This window comes from Pseudorasbora parva, chromosome 22 (assembly GCF_024679245.1).
Source record: "Pseudorasbora parva isolate DD20220531a chromosome 22, ASM2467924v1, whole genome shotgun sequence".
NCBI classification, from domain to species: domain Eukaryota; kingdom Metazoa; phylum Chordata; class Actinopteri; order Cypriniformes; family Gobionidae; genus Pseudorasbora; species Pseudorasbora parva.
Window position 1 is genome coordinate 7,335,194 of NC_090193.1, and position 19,647 is coordinate 7,354,840.

Here is a 19,647-nt window from a genome sequence, read left to right on the forward strand (position 1 = left end):
AAGTCGTAGCTTTAGTTATTTTTGGACCAAAATATATTTTGCTTAAAAAAATTCTAACTAATGTTTAACTAACTATTAATGACATAAATTTCATTTTTGGGTGAACTAATCTTTTAATCGATACATACTCTTTTAAACATCTTAAAATAAAATAAAATTAAAAAAAAATAAAAATTAAATTAAATTAAATTAAATTAAATTAAATTAAATTAAATTAAATTAAATTAAATTAAATTAAATTAAATTAAATTAAATTAATAGTCACTGCCAATGGACTGCATATTCATTCGAACCTCTTAATTCTGAGAGAACGTAATGAGTCTCAGTGTGAAGGCAATTATGTTTACACAAACCCATCCTGATGAGTCATGTGACATTGAGTAAACCAATATAATGACTTCAGTCATGCCAATTTTGCCACAGAAGAATGTGGGTGAGTGAGGAGATCTAGGAAATGTAATTAGCAGGTTGTTGCTGTTTCCTTTTCCTGTAAACATATCTTTTTCCTCCTGAAAACGCATGTGAAACTTATTTATAATTAATTCCTTACACAATACACAATAACATTGACTAAGACTTGAAACTGAATGTATTTGACTTGAGCGAATTGTTGTCTTGTTTATGAAGCCCATAAATGCATCATTATAACCGCAGTAATAAAAGCCTTATTTCTTACCGCAGTAAGAAAATTATCCATATTAAAAACTTTAGAGACTTAAATAACTAACTTCCGGTGGAAAGCCGCACATATGCGGTTCCACTTACGGCAAAAGAGTAACCCCTCTTCCTCAAAGCTGAGAAGTGCTCGTTGCACCCAGGGTTCAATGAAACCCTATCGTTGCTACGACAACACTTCTGGTGGCCCAGTATGGCTTCTGAAGTCAGAAGGTACGTGAGAGGATTCAAAGAGCACTAGACACCTTCCCGCCAGCAAGCTCCTTCATCTGTCCATTCCCAACCGCCTGAGGTCAAACCTAGGAGTGAGCTTCATCATGGACCTCCCTGAGTTGGATGGGTGTACCCCTATCCTACTTGTGGTCAACCGATTCTCAAAGTTCTGCTATCTACAGCCACTGAGATGTTTGCCAACCGCCATGGAAACTGTCAAACTCATGTTAAATCACATATTCTGGAATTATGGCATCGTAGAAGATATAGTTTCCGATAGAGGTCCCCAGTTTTTCTCCGGAGTATGGAGGAGTTTCTTCACACTCCTATCATATTCCACCAGCACTTGGTTCTAATGTCTGTCTGTTTGTAACAGAAGACCGGACTACCACCACACACCAGATGAGCACTCCGGATCTGTTTCAAGAGCTCGTCGACTTAATTATGATTAATTAGGCTTTTCGCCGCCTGTCTTTGCCAGTCCCATGGCCAAACCAGCGCCCTTATCTGGCGCGGCAGGGCTGCAAAGTAGTTTAAGACCCTTGCTGCTGCCAGTGGATGGAAAGAGATTTTGTTGTTAACAACTTATCGACAGGGTCTGGATCCCCGCGTGCGGTTGCATCTCACTGCATAAGAGGATACCATCAGCCTCGAATGCTTTACCCAGCTGTCAATTCGATTCACCTCTCGTATGCAGTCGTGTCTCAAAGAACACCAGGGCCAGTTGATGCCTCCGTCGCCCAGCGAACATCAGCCCTCCAGAACCAGCCACCGAACATACGCAAGCGGAAACTCAGCGACTCACTTCGAATGAGCAGCAGAGGCGGCTGACCCAAAATGTATGTCTGTACAAAATTGATGTCAGGGCATTTCATCTGACAATTTTCTTCATGTCCTTCTCGTCCTCTGGTGAGAGCTATTATTTCTTCGCTAAGCAACATGAAACCTCTCACCATGGTTGTAAACCTTACTGCCAGTGTGTCTCTTCCAGTTAATGCTCAACTCAAGGTCAGCCGGCAACTTCATCCCGGGCACCCTCTGCCGCCAGCTCAAGCTCCGCACAACTGCCACCTCGATCATCTACTAGATCCACTCGATAACTGGAAAATCCCTCAATCATCTCAAGGTGTGCTCCTCCATGGGTCCAGTCAAATATTCACCTGCTGGTTCTGGAGTAATCCACTGCTGATGTCATCATAGGGCACCCATGGTTGGAGGAGCACAACCCCGTAATCTCGTGGAAGACTGGTTTAGTCCTGAAGTGGGACGACCGTTGCTTCCTGAGCTGTTTCTCTCATCTCTCTGTTCCTCAGTGCTCACAAGATCTGTCCATCAATGCGACTTCTATTGAGAGTCCATTAGAGAAATGCTTGTTGGACATCCCCTCTTGTTACGCCCCCTTCAGAGATGTATTCTGCCCCAAACGTGCCTCCAAGCTGCCTCCCCACTGGCCATGGGACTGTGTCATGAAACGTGAGGGGGATGAGTGAAAGACCGCCTTTGTCATACCCACAGGCCATTATGAGTACCTGGTCATTCACTATGGACTAACTCCATATTCCAGGACTTCATTCATGAGGTTCTCCAGGGGTTCCTGCACAAATCAGTCCTAGTCTACATTGATGACATTTTGATATACTCCCGGAGCCTGGCCAAACATCGCCATCACGTTGTGAAGGTCCTGAAATGCCTGAGAAGATTCAACCTCTTCCTCAAAGCTGAGAAGTGCTCGTTCCACCAGTCATCAGTGCAGTTCCATTGTTAAAACATCAATCACAGTGGCATCCGGATGGATGAGAGGAAACTGGATGCCATCCGGTACTGGCCCACTCCCACCACTATCATGGAACTGCAGCACTTCCTCGGGTTTGCTAACTATTACTGACGGTTCATTCAAGATTACATTGTCCTCACCTGTCCAATCAACAGTCTCCTCAGAAAGAAGCCCAAGTCTATGTCCTGGGCACCAGCCACCACACTTCTGAGGCCCTCAAGACCTCACACACCTCTCTAGGCATTGAGCACCCAGGGTTCAATGAAACCCTATCATTGCTACGACAACACTTCTGGTGGCCCAGTATGGCTTCTGAAGTCAGAAGGTACGTGAGAGGATTCAAAGAGCACTAGACACCTTCCCGCTAGCAAGCTCCTTCCTCTGTCCATCCCCAACCGCCCGAGGTCAAACCTAGGAGTAAGCTTCATCATGGACCTCCCTGAGTCGGATGGGTGTACTCCTATCCTACTTGTGGTCAACCGATTCTCAAAGTCCTGCTATCTACAGCCACTGAGATGTTTGCCAACCGCCATGGAAACTGTCAAACTCATGTTTAATCACATATTCTGGTATTATGGCATCGTAGAAGATATAGTTTAGTAGTTAGAGGTCCCCAGTTTTTCTCCGGCGTATGGAGGAGTTTCTTCACACTCCTAGGTTTGACCGTCAGCCTGTCATCCGGGTACCATCTGCAGTCGAACGAAGATCAGCCAGTTCCTCTTTACCTTCTGTTATGGCCACCAACAGTCCTGGATCCAGTTCCTGAGTTGCGCCTTGTACGCCCAGAATTCCCACCGTCAGCCTTCCATTGGTCTAACACCCTTCCAATGCATACTCGGCTACCAACCTCCCCGCAGACGCAGAATGACAGCCAACCTTCGCTGCTTCGCTGCCCCATCCTAACAGCCAGGGCAGAAGGTGTGGCTGTCTACTAGGGACATCAGTCTGAATCTACTGTGTAGGAAATTGAGTCTCAGGTTCATTGGCCCCTTCACCATCCTGCAAAAAGTAAACCCAGTCACGTATAAGCTCCAGCTCACTCCACAGTATCGCATACACTCTGCTTAAGTCTCTCCACCCTCCTTCCTGTCTCTCTCTTTACAGAGCCTGGCAAAGCCCCAGAGTCCCCAAGCTGGCCATTTCAGTATCTGGATCCTTCGTCTACGCAGCCATGATGTTGTAATTGATGCATTATGTGGCATTGTCATGTGGGAAAATGCATTGTCTTCTCTGAAAGAGACAACGTCTGGATGGGAGCATATGTTGCTCTGGAACTTAATATACCTTTTAGAATTGATAGTGCCTTTTCAGATGTGTAAGCTGCCCATGCCGCACACTAATGCAACCCCATACCATCAGAGATGCAGGCAACTTGGGTTGTCCTTGTCCTCTTTAGTCCAGATGATATAACATCCCAGTTTTCCAAAAAAAAGGATTTTGATTAATCTGATCACAGAACAGTTTTCCACTTTTGCACAGTCCAATTTAAATTAGCCTTGGCCCAGAGAAAATGCCTGTGCTTCTGGATCATGTTTAGATATGCCTTTTTTTACCTATAGTGTTTTAGCTGCCAACGGTGAATGTCACGGTGGATTGTGTTCACCCACCATGTTTTCTGGAAGTATACCTGAGCCCATGTTGTGATTTCCATTACAGTAGCATTCCTGTATGGGATGCAGTGCCGTCTATGGTCCCGAAGATCACGGGCATCCAGTATGGTTTTCCGGCCTTGACCCTTGAGCACAGAGATTGTTCCAGATTCTCTGATCTTTGGCTGTGTTATGCACTGCAGATGATGACAACTTCAAACTCTTTGCATTTTTTTCTCTGAGATACTCCTTTCTGATATTGCTCCACTATTTTTTTGCCGCAGCATTGGAGTAATTGGTGATCCTCTGCCCATCTTGAGCTCTGAGAAACACTGCCACTCTGAGAGGCTCTTTTTATACCCAATCATGTTGCCAATTAATCTAATAAATTGCAAACTGGTCCTCCAGCTGTTCTTTATATGTACATTTAACTTTTATGGCCTCCTATTGCTACCTGTCCCAACTTTTTTGGAATGTGTAGCTCTCATAAAATAAAAAATGAGCCAATATTTGGCATTACATTTCAAAATGTCTCACTTTCAACATTTGATAGTTTACCTATATTCTATTTTGAATAAAATATAAGTTTATGAGATTTGTAAATCATTGCATTCCTTTTTTATTCACAATGTGTAAAGTGTCCCAGCTTTTTTGGAATCGGGTTTGTAGAAAAGCTTTCCAGTGCTGGAGAGAGCTACGCAGGAAGGCCTGTTAATAGATGCCGAAGTTATGTTGTTTCTGCTCCATACTTGAGTTTCACAGCTTATTTAAAATCAAGAGTGTTCAACAACAATTCTGGGAGATTGCATGCTGCACCTTAACAGATACAACATTTCATTGCAGTAATGCATTTTGAAAATAACATTACCATGAAAGGGTTACTTCAGCGATTAGCATATTGATTTGTATCAGTAGAAACCCTGGATTATATTCAAATGATTGTGCTTTCCCCCCTCATATCCCCCTGAGACAAGATATTTATGCATTTTATTTCTGGAAAAATTCCTCCTATGATGCAAATTGACGATTTTTGCATCATAGGAGGAATGCTTGCCCAAAGGCTAAAGACTACAGCCAGCAGAGGGAGCTATTTCCGCATGTTTTGAACTCGCGCATGGGGGATGGGAGATAACACTCAGCTTGCAGGGAGAGCTCAGCTGGCAGCTACAGGCACCCATTTAAACGGAGCTATGGTGAGCAATGTAAGTCTTTTAACTTCTCAAATTAATTTCTATGAAAGTTAAGCTTTTAAAGGCATGAACTTAAACGCACCAGGCTGAACTCGCTTTGTGAATGTATGCCGCGAGTGTAGTCGCGATCATAGATGGTCGCGATTACCTCAGCTCTCATCACTCCTGCAGTTAGTGCTCAGTGCTGTGATACTCGCGCGGTGACTCACTCATTATATTGAACAGACACGTTCAGTTTTTAATTGTAGTGTCTTCAACTCAGTCACAGTAATCAAGTTGGTGGCGTTGGGAATGGCCTCACAGGTCAGCGAAGCATTCTGGGAATTGTTGTCTTTCATCCCCATGGGACAAAAATAGATTTTCTGTCTTTTCTCAGTCTAGAAGACACCAAATTCAAAAATAATTTCACATTTCTACTGCATTGATTACCCAGTTTAAATACAGATTCATCTTCCCAGCGCTGAAGTACCCCTTTAACTTAAACATTGCTCCATGGTTGAGTTTGGATGCTCATGTGCTCAATTGTTGGAGTTTTCAGCGGAGGACAGGGGTCAGCATGGGCACCCTGATTTGTCCTGGGATAATGCAGCCCTTATACGCAACAAATTGTAATGCACTGTGTATTCTAACACCTTTCTATCAGATCCAGCATTAACTTCTTGAGCAATTTGAGCTACAGTAGCTCGTCTGTTTGGCCACACAGACCAGCCTTCACTCCCCGCATGCATTAATAAGCCAATTGACCGGCCATGACTGTAGCCGGTTCACCACTGTCCCTTTCTTGGACCAATTTTGATAGATACTAACCACTAATAATACCTTTATTTGCTTAAAATAAACATTGGGTTCAGTTGGCCATTAAAGGTGTCTTCTGTGTGAGCTGTGCTACATACATTGCTACACTACTGACAACAGACAATGGACATTTTTTTTTTTGTCTACAACATTTCCAAAATTTCACTAATGTGACCACACCTTGAGGCAGCATCTGAAGAGGCTTTTCTGGAGGTCAGTTGAATATCTTTCCCCTGTAAATAAATATTAAACTTTCAGTCTGTAATGAAAGGAGATTATAGAGGCTGTGATAATAGCCACCAGTCACATTCTCTGTCCACAAAACTTGACCTCTCATCAAGAACACTGAGCTCTCAGACATAACAAATACTGATGAATATCAGCGTAAATACAGGCCTGCGCTTTTAAATGGATGCCTATCAGCGAAATGCTATGATATTGACTTAAATGTGCTTGTTAAGTAGGCAAAATTCTAACAGCTCTTTCATTTTCTGAAGAGCTGGCGCTGCGACTGAGGAAAACACAGCACTTATTTATTTTAAGACCTCTTCAAACCTCTGTAATAACACTCAAATGAAAAGCCAGATTAAAGTGACTACAAATTTCAAAAAAGAAAATTGAAAGAGGTGTTTATAACAGTTGAGAGACTCGGATGTTTCTTTCTTTGATTGCCGTTTTTAAGCTAATTAATTGACTAAAAGTAACATGTTCTACTGTCCAAAGGAGAATGGGTTGCTCATGTTCCACCTTCCAACCACATGAATTGGAATTCTGACAGGAGGCATTGGAATCCAGACCAATCCCAGCGCAATTAACATAATTAACACTACTGCCTTTTTAATACAGCTCCACACCTCAGGCCAAAGGCAGGCTGCTCTCATGGAAGCTGCTGAACATGCATAATTAATATGCCTTACCACATGCAATTAAATATGACTTCACACATGAAAGACAATGTAACTGATGTATTCAATTAGATAATATGCACAAAGTAGTACAGCAAATGTGGAAAGGCCACAAAAATCACTCAAAATCAAAGACTGAGCTACACGGGTTGTGTGGGGACAGATAAAGGTTGTTGTCATTTGTTTTGTTCTTAATAAACATCCCTAGTCTTTTTGTGTAATATTATCAGAGCGTATTATTAATTATACAAATCTGTCTTTTGTAATATCGTTGATCATCAAAGTATAGTCAGTTGCTCTGACTCCAAAACAACTTTCCGTTTCAGCCCTATAAAGTATGTCCTTTATCCTACTGTAATGTAAAAGGAAACATGTCAGAATATGGAAACGCATGAGTTGAAAAAAAACCTGTTTTTCAACTTTATATTGAACGTAGGGGTCAATTTGAGGTTGGAATTTATATATGTAATATAAGACCTAAAAAAATGGAGAGGAACTGAAAATGACTGGACCACTGCAGTATTTTGTTGTGTTACTTAAAGGACACGTTAGAAATATGTGCCTATAGACGAGTGCAGAACACTCGTACACTTTTGCTTATTACACACACAGGGAGCACACAAACATGTCAAATATTAAAAATAAAATAATTACAATGTAAAGGACTATTATTGTGTACATAAAGATAAAAAAAATGTTAGAAATCTAGATGCACCCTAGCAGCAGCAAATCTAATCTGGTGCAAGTGTCGTCTCGCAACTCTCAATAGACTTCTGAGCTGTAAAAACCAAACTCTGGTCAGGCCAATCACATTGTGTATAGAGTCGGTGGGCGGGGCTTAACATGATGCCAGCAGAGTTGTGTGCTGCTTGTAAACAAAGAGGCTGGCGAACGGCAGTCTTTCGAATTGGCTATGGTTACGACTTTGGAAGACTTGGAGTTAAGCTTTTCTTTGAGAAAAGAACATAGAACGGCACTTAAAAAGGGAAGATGAGTTCATAGTTTTGCCGACCAGTTACGGCAAAAGTTTAATCTATCAACTAGCTCTGCTTCACGTTGCTCTGGTTGGTTGTAGCTCTATCCAATTGTGTGCAGAGATAGCTTGAAAGACAACCGTTTATCCCGCCCCTTGGAATGAGCCCTGCCAATGGTGAGTTCCCAGACCAAACATCTTTATGTCGGTCTGGCTTTTCAGGCTAAATATTTGTCATAATGGACAGTCATTGCACGTTGCATATGTTTATGGTTTAGTGTAGGCAGCACATTGTTTTCAAACCCAATAAAGCATTAACCTTTTAGCGCCACTCACCGGACATTTCAAATCAGAACTGCCATGATCATTTTGCACAAAATTCACAACAGCCCCATTTTCCAATGAGGCTTGGTTGCAAAAAACAAAATTACTACAATTTACTATAACACTATATCAATAATACTAAAGCAACACTGATTCTCACTAATGAACCGGTGACAGTTATGGCCGTTGCAATGGGAGCAAAGTCTATTAGACGCATCGGCTGCAATTTCTCAGAAAAGGCACAAAAGAGCAAAGAGCAAGGAAATCCAGATGAGATCACCACAATTCACCAGTGGCCGCTAGCACAGCTTTAGGCAAAGTCAGAAAAACCAAGAACTTTCTGAATGTGCAGTCAGCCGTCTCAAAGCAAGCCAGTGTCACTATGCCCACAAGACATGGACAAAGCATTTTAAGCCTGACACATGCATAATTGACATGCTCAAAGGGTTTAGGACTGTAAATGAAATACAATTATTATTTAATACAAGATAAGTGTCACAGAAGCCTCATGATAAATTTAAAGGGAGTGCTTATTAAGACCCTACCTTCACCGTCTGTCCTGCCTCAGGTCCATCCTATTGGGAACAGAAGCAGATAATTAGTTGGGAATTCAGGAATACCTCTGTCAATAATTCAGCAGCATTTTAATTTCAAATGAATCTCTGCACTTTCACGTGACCATGTGAATGTCAAAGTGATTTTTTTTCCCCCACCTCTTTTGGTCTGTTACTGCTTTTGAGCCGAGGGATGTGTTTAGTTTAAATAATAATAAATTAAGTAATAATTTCATTATATATACATACAGGTCCTTCTCAAAAAATTAGCATATGTGATACAAGTTCATTATTTTCCATAATGTGATGATAAAAATTAAACTTTCATATATTTTAGATTCATTGCACACCAACTGAAATATTGCAGGTCTTTTATTGTTTTAATACTGATGATTTTGGCATACAGCTCATGAAAACTCAAAATCTCAAAAAATTAGCATATCATGAAAAGGTTCTCTAAACGAGCTATTAACCTAATCATCTGAATCAACTAAACTAACTCTAAACACCTGCAAAAGATTCCTGATGCTTTTAAAAACTCCCAGCCAGGTTCATTACTCAAAACCGCAATCATGGGTAAGACTGCCGACCTGACTGCTGTCCAGAAGGCCATCATTGACACCCTCAAGCAAGAGGGTAAGACCATAGATATCCATAATAAAGGCTAGATGTCTCGTGCGCGCTGTTGGCAATGGAGGTCGCCGTCCGCAACTGGCGGCCATCTTGTCACAGGCAGCTCGCTCACTTGTAACAGTGTGTTTTAATGGTGCATGTACTTTTAAATAACCATAACTTGCTCAATTTTCAACCGATTTTCAAACTGTTTCATTTGTTATAAACGTCAGAGATGTAGTTATGACACTACATGCTTATGAATAATTATAACCATGGACTTCAATATGAAAGTAACATTGAACAGAACAGATAGGTGCAATGAATATACATACACACAAGGTATTTATGTTAAATCAACATATAGGCTTCTAAAAATGTGTACCGAACAGCAACATGAGAAATTCTATATATTTACACACATATACAGCTCTGAATTTTTTTTTTTCAGAGCCAGCTATAGCTATATATATATATTTTTTTTTATAAAAAAAAAAAAAAAAAAAAAAAAAAAAAAAAAAAATATATATATATATATATATATATATATATATATATATATATATATATATATATATATATATATATATATATATATATAATGCTTTTATAATAAGAATATCACTATTATAATAAAATCTTTTTTTTTTTTTTTATTAAACAAAAAAAAACATGCAAACTAAGTTTATTTTAACTAGACAAAAGATTGGTTGTCATAAAATCGTTATTGGTGTCAATAAACCTATATAATTGAACAGCTCGATTGTGGTCTCAGCCTTGACAACATGCATGTAAGTTTTAGCCGTGATACACAAGCTGCACGATTAAGTCGTTTATGGAAACGAAAAGCTGCAATTTCAATGTGTTAAAGCATCCTGATGTGTAGCCATGTTAATAACGTTTGTAAGAAACCAAACCATTTGTAAATCCGTCAAGATTTCAGCGAGATAAGAGTATTTATGTTCGTACAGATCACTCATCTTACATCAGATTCCACAGAGCCCGACAGAAAGCTTGCCTGTGACAAGATGGCCGCCGGTGATGCCGATAGTGACTCCGCCGTAAGATATCTAGCCCTTATTATGGATATCTATGGGTAAGACACAGAAAGAAATTTCTGAACGAATAGGCTGTTCCCGGAGTGCTGTATCAAGGCACCTCAGTGGGAAGTCTGTGGGAAGGAAAAAGTGTGGCAAAAAAACGCTGCACAAATGGGAAGAGGTGACCGGACCCTGAGGAAGGTTGTGGAGAAGGACCGATTCCAGACCTTGGGGGACCTGCGGAAGCAGTGGACTGAGTCTGGAGTAGAAACATCCAGAGCAATCGTGCACAGGCGTGTGCAGGAAATGGGCTACAGGTGCCGCATTCCCCAGGTCAAGCCACTTTTGAACCAGAAACAGCGGCAGAAGCGCCTGACCTGGGCTACAGAAAAGCAGCACTGCACTGTTGCTCAGTGGTCCAAAGTACTTTTTTCGGATGAAAGCAAATTTTGCATGTCATTCAGAAATCAAGGTGCCAGAGTCTGGGGGAAGACTGGGGAGAAGGAAATGCCAAAATGCCTGAAGTCCAGTGTCAAGTACCCACAGTCACTGATGGTCTGGGGTGCCATGTCAGCTGCTGGTGTTGGTCCACTGTGTTTTATCAAGGGCAGGGTCAATGCAGCTAGCTATCAGGAGATTTTGGAGCACTTCATGCTTCATCTGCTGAAAAGCTTTATGGAGATGAAGATTTCGTTTTTCAGCACGACCTGGCACCTGCTCACAGTGCCAAAACCACTGGTAAACGGTTTACTGACCATGGTATTACTGTGCTCAATTGGCCTGCCAACTCTCCTGACCTGAACCCCATAGATAATCTGTGGGATATTGTGAAGAGAAAGTTGAGAGACGCAAGACCCAACACTCTGGATGAGCTTAAGGCCGCTATCGAAGCATCCTGGGCCTCCAGAACACCTCAGCAGTGCCACAGGCTGATCGCCTCCATGCCACGCCGCATTGAAGCAGTCATTTCTGCAAAAGGATTCCCGACCAAGTATTGAGTGCATAACTGAACATAATTATTTGAAGGTTGACTTTTTTGTATTAAAAACACTTTTCTTTCATTGGTCAGATGAAATATGCTAATTGTTTAAAATAGGAATTTTGGTTTTTCATGAGCTGTATGCCAAAATCATCAGTATTAAAAAAAATAAAATACCTGAAATATTTCAGTTGGTGTGCAATGAATCTAAAATATATGAAAGTTAAAACATTTTATCATTACATTATGGAAAATAATGAATTTTTCCCCTTTAAACATGCATTTTTACATGGCAAAAATGTGATATCCCCACTTTAGATATTTATCACATGAAAATTAAACACCTCAGATGAATCCCCTTTTGGGAGAAAGAGATTTAAACTGTAGAACAGCAGTTTACTATTTTATAAAAGCAAGGAATTAGCCTTACAAGTACACTGTAAACCAATGCAGAAAATATTTATTGGGTCAAACATTACTGTTGTATACAGTAGTACACACAGTAGTGTTAGTGTGCGTGTGTGTGTGTGTGTGCGTGTGCGTGTGTGTGTGTGTGTGTTTGTGTGTGTTTGTGTGTGAGTGTGTGTGTGTGTGCCCTTGTTTATATTATACAAATATGCAGGCATTATTTCCTTATTATATAAACGCATTTTTTAATAATTATAAGAAATATTTGGACCACAATATACTTGTATTAGCTTGTATTATCCCATCATACCTGTATGGCGATGGTTAAGGAGGATGCCTGGAAGTGTTTCTCGATTCCATTGGCTACTCTCTGTGAGGTCATGAATAGATCTGCCACCTCTTCAGGACGAAGATCCCGAAACCGCTCAACGACGCGAAGAGGACACACTAGAACATCTGTAAGAGGAGCTTGTCAAGGGAAAAACATTTGATTTGAGAAAAATACACATTATCTATCAACTCCTGAAAATATGAGATATGAAACAACTTTATGAATATTACATACAATTCAAGCTCCATCGATAACACACGTGGCGTGCTGCTGAATGACTGAATATGAAAAAAAGAGCTTTACATTTCTGCTTCAATTATTCTTTTTATCCTGCAGAATGCCTTGCCAGTTGACTTCCCTTGATAATGCGATTTTTAAGGAATATTCTGACTTTAAATACAAGTTAAGCTCAATCAATAACACTTGGGGCATAATATTGATAACCACAACAGTGTATTTCTATGTGTCCCTTCAGCAAAGCCCTTACAATGGAAGTGAATAGAGCCAATCCGTAATCGTTAACATATAAGAAAAGTATATGTTAACATGATTCTATTGCTTTACAGTTCTGGTCAGAATTATTGCCCCCCTTGGTAAACATGATCAAAAATGGCTGTACAAATAAATCTGCATTGTTAATCCTTTTGATCTTTTATTATTATTATTATTATTATTATTATTATTATTATTATTATTATTATTAATATTATTATTATTATTATTATTTTACATTTAATCTTTTTTAATCTTTTTTCATTTGTAAGCTTCAACTGAACATAGAGCCAGATCCCTTTTGAAGTTCCAGTCGTGTCTGAAACTGAATATGCTGGAGTGTGTTTCTGAACGAGCAAGGAGAATTATCTTGAAACTCTCCCAAACAACATGTGGTGATGTAGGGGCTGTTTGATCATTATATAAATTTATTTCTGACCCCAACACTCAACTAATCGCTGCAATTCTCCATCTGTGATCCTTAGAGAGACTCGCCGTACATTCAGACGATATAGATACATGTCCTCTTCCAGGCAGATTCGTAACATCTTTAATTGATTGGAAGTTCTTCATTATTTCCCTGATGGTGGAAATGGGGATTTTCAAAGCGTTGACGGTTTTCTTACAGCCACTTTCTATTTTGTGAAGCTCAACAATCTTTTGCTGCACATAAGAACTATATTCTGTGGTTTTACTCCTTGTGGTGAATGATTAAGGGAATTCCCTATATTTATAGTCCTGTGAAACGAAGTCATAGCTAGACCATTTCATATTCCTATTGTGCTAGCAATGTAAAAATGAATGAGAATATAGAGATATTTTACTTCAGAGATGTTTTACACACAAATATTCTTAAGGGTGCCAATGATTGTGTCCAACGTGTTCTGGAGAAACATGTATTTCCCCTCACTTTCCAATCTTTTAATGATTTTTTCTGCCTTTTACTAGGAACTTATACTAATCCATTAAGTTGTATCTACAGTAAAGCAAAACATTCATTTTAATTCACCTTTAACTGGCAAAGGGTTTACGAAGTTATACAATAAAAGGTATGGCAAATTTTGAGTAGAACAGATCTCTTAATGCACAAGAGATGAAGACAAACATTACAGAAAGGCCAGTATCACCTAACCTAATCCAGATAAATGGAAAACTCTATAATATCTACAGGAAGACAAAACATGGGCATGCTGAACATATAAATGAAGAAGGGAGCTGTGGACCCTGAATTTTTCAATCCCTGCCCGGAATACTAATAAAATGAGATCTACAGCACACATACACACAGATGTAAACCCACACACACAAACCCACATCCTTCAACACAAGCAGAATAGAGCAGACCCTCTGTGCCAGACAAATTATTGGAATATCAATGGTTCTGATGTGGGAGAGATAGGCCCAATTTGAATTGGAAATGGATGAATGATTCTGATAGGCATCAGCACTCAAAAGAGAAAGCTCAGAGAGGAGTCCTCCTTCACAACCGCCCTGTTTGACTCCAAACAGCTTTTATTAAAGACGATTCATAACATCTCATATCATACGTCTAATTTTTTGATTGTCGTTTTCTTCTTCCCAAATGCTCAGTTTCTATTCTTCCTGTCCTTCACCCTTCGTAACAAATCAAAACATTTCACAGCATATCAAATGCAACACTGACATGCAATAGCCTCACAATCAAACAATAAGTCTTTTGAATATTGCTTCAATCAGCCCTTGAAACTCTCAGCCAATCAGATTAAAGGTCCAAAACTGTTTTATAATGTGATATTAACATCAGTAAATCAAGTGTTTACTTTTCACCTCTGATATTACAATCACGCTACCGATAAATGTTCTTAGGTTAGTAGCATTACTTTCTGTTAGTTTTGTTTTTGCTTAAAGTTGGCATTAAATCAAAATCATACTTTTTTATGCATAGTTATTATGAACAGTTCAACCATATAGATATATATTATTTTATTGACCTTGTAATTTTTATTTAAAGGGTCATAATTCAACATTGAGGTAAGGTCTTTTCCAATCATTTTGTCTGCTTAAACCGCACTCCTTTATCTCCATCCAATCAACAACCGATAAACAGATCCAAGTCCACTTGGATGTTTGTCACAATATGGAATAACATATCTACCAATACTTTAGTTATGTTTAGTTGTGAATTTTACAAACATAAAATATATGGGGTTTTGTGTGTGTGTGTGTGTGTGTGTGTGTGTGTGTGTGTGTGTGTGTGTGTGTGTGTGTGTGTGTGTGTGTGTGTGTGTGTGTGTGTGTGTGTGTGTGTGTGTGTGTTTTGTTTTGTTTTTTTGGCATTGAATACATTTTTGTACATTACAGTATTTCACATCATTTCAAGCAACTCAATAGTCAATTTGGTTAGATTTTGTTTCCTGATTTTTCTCTGGTGATTTTTTGGTGAAAACTCTTAAACCCTATGGTCTATATTCATAAATCTGGCCATATTTTAAACTAGACACTAGATTTTTTGTTACCCAAGAGTCATAATAACTCAAAATTGTATAAGTTGTATATGAACAGACTAAAACAAGGTAAAACATATATGAAAGTGACTCACTTTTTTATTAAAATTCACTTGGGAAAAAATTATGAGATCATATCCTAAAGATAAAACAGATTTTTTTTTCTTTTTTTTTTTTGCATTCAAAAATGTAGCTTCTGTAAGCTTTTATGTCAATAAAAGACTTGGTGTCCCTTCAAAAAGGTAATTCTTTTCAGAAAATTTGTAATTGTAAAGTTAGTTTTTAATTCAAATACATCTGCAATAAACTGCTAATTATAATGAATATACATTTACTGAAAAACTAAAACAACTCTTTACAGATTAATTCATTTATTCTGTATTTATGTGTTTATTTATTGAAAATGTATGTATTTATTGAAAAAAGGTGAATCTTGAGGGTTTTAGCTTTTTAAATGATGCAAAGTGTGTGATAGTTGATTGAATATTTTTTTTTTATAAAAAAAAAAAAAAATGAAATAAAAGTACAAACATGTCAACCCTTGCCCAAACACCGTTGCGGGCTAAAAGGTTAAACTTAGCTTGTTTCTTACAATTGAGAGCAAGCTCACATTCAGAGCTGCCTTAATCCAATCAACAATAGATGGGTTGAGCCAATTCCCCGTCATACATTTCACTCGGATGTACGTCACAATACAAAAGAAAAGATCTGTTGCTACCTCCCTTTAATTGCAACTTCAGGCGATTTTTTAATTTGTGAGTTCCCGAGGGCTCAAAATCTTTAAAATTGGAGAGGTCACTAAACAGGTCATTGTTCAAAGAATTCTGACAATCAAGAAACTCTTTGAAACAGAACATGGAAAAGTAATCAAACTCAACACCCATTGCAGGAAACTAAGGGGTTGCAGGTGGTACCCTCGCTTTTAAAGTAGACTTCCAAAGGCTGAAAAAACGTTTAGTCTCTCCCTTAGGTCATTAGATCAATTGCTATTTAGCTTTCCACAAAGCTATTGAAATTCACGTTCAAATTTGAAAGAAAAACTTGACAGGAGGGATATTAAACATGCAGACATGCATACTGCATGGACTCAGAATGAGTTCTTCAAACACATTTTCCCATATTCATATATCAGTGTGGTGTCTGTTATATACCCATAAACACATACACATCTTAAAACAAAACTTAAATGCATTTTTACAATTTAAATTCCTTTTACAGCCAGAGAGAAATTGATCATACTGTGTTTTGCTTTTTAAAGGACTATGAGTACATTAGGGAGTCTCCACGAGAGGCACATGAGATATGTTCTGGCTTTCATATGCAACTTGCTGGAGTGTAATAAGATACTGTATTAACTGGTGTCTTTCTTCCCAACATGAGCTGCCATGCATGCATCACTACGGATGGAATTCTCTTTTTTTGTTCTTTTGCTTCAAAGAAGATGAGGGAAGAGGACTATTAGGAAAGAAAATGTCTCTATTTGGTTTGAGCTGTTTACTGTTCGATTGAGGAGTCGATGTGTAAAGTATTGCTGAGCTGAGGCCTGGTCATCTTTACAGACTGTAATTTGAATGGTATGTTTCCTAGGGTCTAGAGTTGAACTCAGATCATGAAACACCTGTTTCCCTTTCTAATAGGAACATTGCACAGTGTCCTAGGATGCTAATGGTGAATTCCTCAAAAATGACAGTGTGTGAAGCATGTCAAAACACAACAATAGCATAGGCCAACGACAACCTATGACAGTGCACCTGCAATACGTCATCCTCTTTGAGGTCTTCAGGTGTTTGTTTTGATTGTGACGTGTCGAAGGCAGTATGGCTGAAAAAGCTTTCTGGAAGTGCATTCATCCGTGTCAGTGCTATTTGACACCTGATGACACACACAAGCTGTGCATGGTATGCTTGGGCGAGAAGTATGTTTGCTCAGTCTTTGAGGGCAGTGAATGCAAGCATTGTAAAAGTTCCTCTATGAATAATCTCTACTCTCATCTGTTCCTTTTTTTTAAGGAAGTTGGGACAATTATCTGTGCCCCGCTGATCAGGGCCTGCTTCAGCTGAGGCAAGGAGGAAACTGAGGCCGAGGAATTTAAGAGAGGTATAGCTATTTCTCGTTTCTTGGTGGCTGATGAGGGCAAGCTGCTGGACAAGTGTTAATATTCACATTCTTTGATCAAGAAGCCAAGAAAAGCAGGATGTGGTGGTTGAGGATGATGTTGTTTCTGAATCCTCGCAGTATACGTGTCCCACGTACAACTAGTTGCTGGAGGTTATTTCTCGTGCCACAGACAAATTTGATCTGCCGTGAAGGCAGCTCACAGCCAGTTAGACGAGCAATATTTTTCTGGCCCAGCACTTGTAAGCCTTTTGTTTCTTCCCGATCTGCAGCCTGAGGTGGAAAGATCATCGAGGAAACCATATTCGGGTGTGTAATATAAGACGATGCTACCAGTTAAAGAGATGCATGTGAGCTATCTCTCACTGGGGCTCCCACTCTGACGACCAGACCATTGTGTGAGTAATCACGTTTGGATGGCAGAGCAATGGCTATGTTGTAGGCTTACCAGTGTGATCTGCTAAAAGACCTGGAACAGGGTAAGGGGCTTTCCCCTGAGTCAGTTGCAGAACTGCACCACACTACAGAAATTGCTCTCCATGGCACTAAAAAACTGCTGCCACGATCGATGACCATGGTGGCCATGGAAAGGCATCTCTGGGTGAAGCTGTAGACATCGGGTGAAAATTAACTTTCTCCTAAATGCAACCGTTTAGCCATCTTAACTTTTTGGCACATCTGTTGAGACAGTGGTCAGGATGTTCAGAGAGGCGAAGGCATGGCCTGTTGCCTTTAAGACCTACAATAGGGTAAAAAGGTATTTAGTCAGCCACCAATTGTGCAAGTACTCCCACTTAAAAAGATGAGATAGGCCTGTAATTTTCATCATAGGCACACTTCAACTATGAGAGACAGAATGAGAAAGAAAAAAATCCAGAAAATTACATCGTCTGATTTTTAAAGTAAGTCGCCACAAGGTGTTTACACACTGTCACTGGTAATTTTGGACCGTTCCTCCATCCAGATCTCTCCTAGAGCAGTGATGTTTTAGGGCTGTCACTGGGCAACACGGATTTTCAAAATTTTCTTTGGGGTTGAGATCTGGAGACTGGCTAGGCAACTCCAGGACCTTGAAATGCTTCTTACGAAGCCACTCGCAGTTGCCCAGATGGTGTGTTTGGGATCATTGTCATGCTGAAAGACCTAGCCACTTGCTGATGGAAGGAGGTTTTTGCACAAAATCTCACGATACATGGCCCCACTCATTCTTTTTTTGATACAAGGATCAGTCGCCCTGGTCCCTTTGCAGAAAAACAGCCCCAAAGCTTGATGTTTCCACCCCCATGCTTCACAGTAGGTATGGTGCAACTCAGCATTCTTTTTCCTCCAAACACGACAAATTGAGTTATCATCAAAAAGTTCTATTTTGGTTTTATCTGACAATAGGACACTCCCCCAATCCTATTCTGGATCAAATGCTCCCTAGCAAACTTCAGACTGATGGGAGCCTTTGTTACTTTGGTCCCAGCTCTCTGCAGGTCATTTATTACGTCCCCTTTGTGGTTCTGGTATTTTTGCTCACTGTTCTTGTGATCATTTTGACCCCCACTGGGTAAAATATTGCATGGAGCCCCAGATCGAGGGAGATTATCAGTGGTCTTGTATGTCTTCCATTTTCTAATAATTGCTCCCACAGTTGATTTCTTCACACCAAGCTGCTTACCTATCTTCCAAGCCTGGTGCATGTCTAAAATTGTGTTTCTGTAGTCCTTTGACAACTCTTAGGCAATAGGATACATAGCCTACTGAATGCAGACATGTTATTATTATATTTTTTTTGGGTTATCAGGTGAACATACAATCAGCTCTGCAATTTGATTTTGAACTAAAAAGTTTGAACTTTGGTTTTTACTACAAAAATAGCCAGATTTCCAGTTTTCCACCACTTGAGGGTGTGGCCTACTAGGGTGTGGCCTATTAAGACTAAACCCCGTCCTCAAGCCTGATTGACAGTTGACTGTGTTAGACATCAGAAATGCAAATGCAAAGGGGATTGCGATTCCCTGAATTTTGAATTTGATGCAGGTTTTGCAGGACACAGAGGAAGTTAAATAGCAAATAGGTGATTTTCTATTACTATTCCAAAATGGCAGGACCATTACTTGTAAGATATTGGAAATGCAATTGCAAACAGACTTTTCTTTTCCATTTGAAATATGGCAGTCCTTGTGCATTCACGCAAACGAAAATGCAAA

General features: G+C 39.6%; 1 protein-coding gene across 2 annotated transcripts in view; it reads right to left on the reverse strand.

Annotated features, from left to right (window-relative positions):
• Positions 1-19,647, reverse strand: part of fhit (fragile histidine triad diadenosine triphosphatase) — a 536,398-nt gene that overhangs the window by 108,402 nt on the left and 408,349 nt on the right. For both annotated transcript variants that reach the window (XM_067431993.1, XM_067431992.1), the window contains exons 4-5: positions 12,342-12,487; positions 8,984-9,013 (exon numbers count right to left, since the gene is read on the reverse strand). In XM_067431993.1, coding sequence (XP_067288094.1) covers positions 8,984-9,013; positions 12,342-12,487 — 176 coding nt within the window. The remainder of the gene's footprint in view (positions 1-8,983; positions 9,014-12,341; positions 12,488-19,647) is intronic.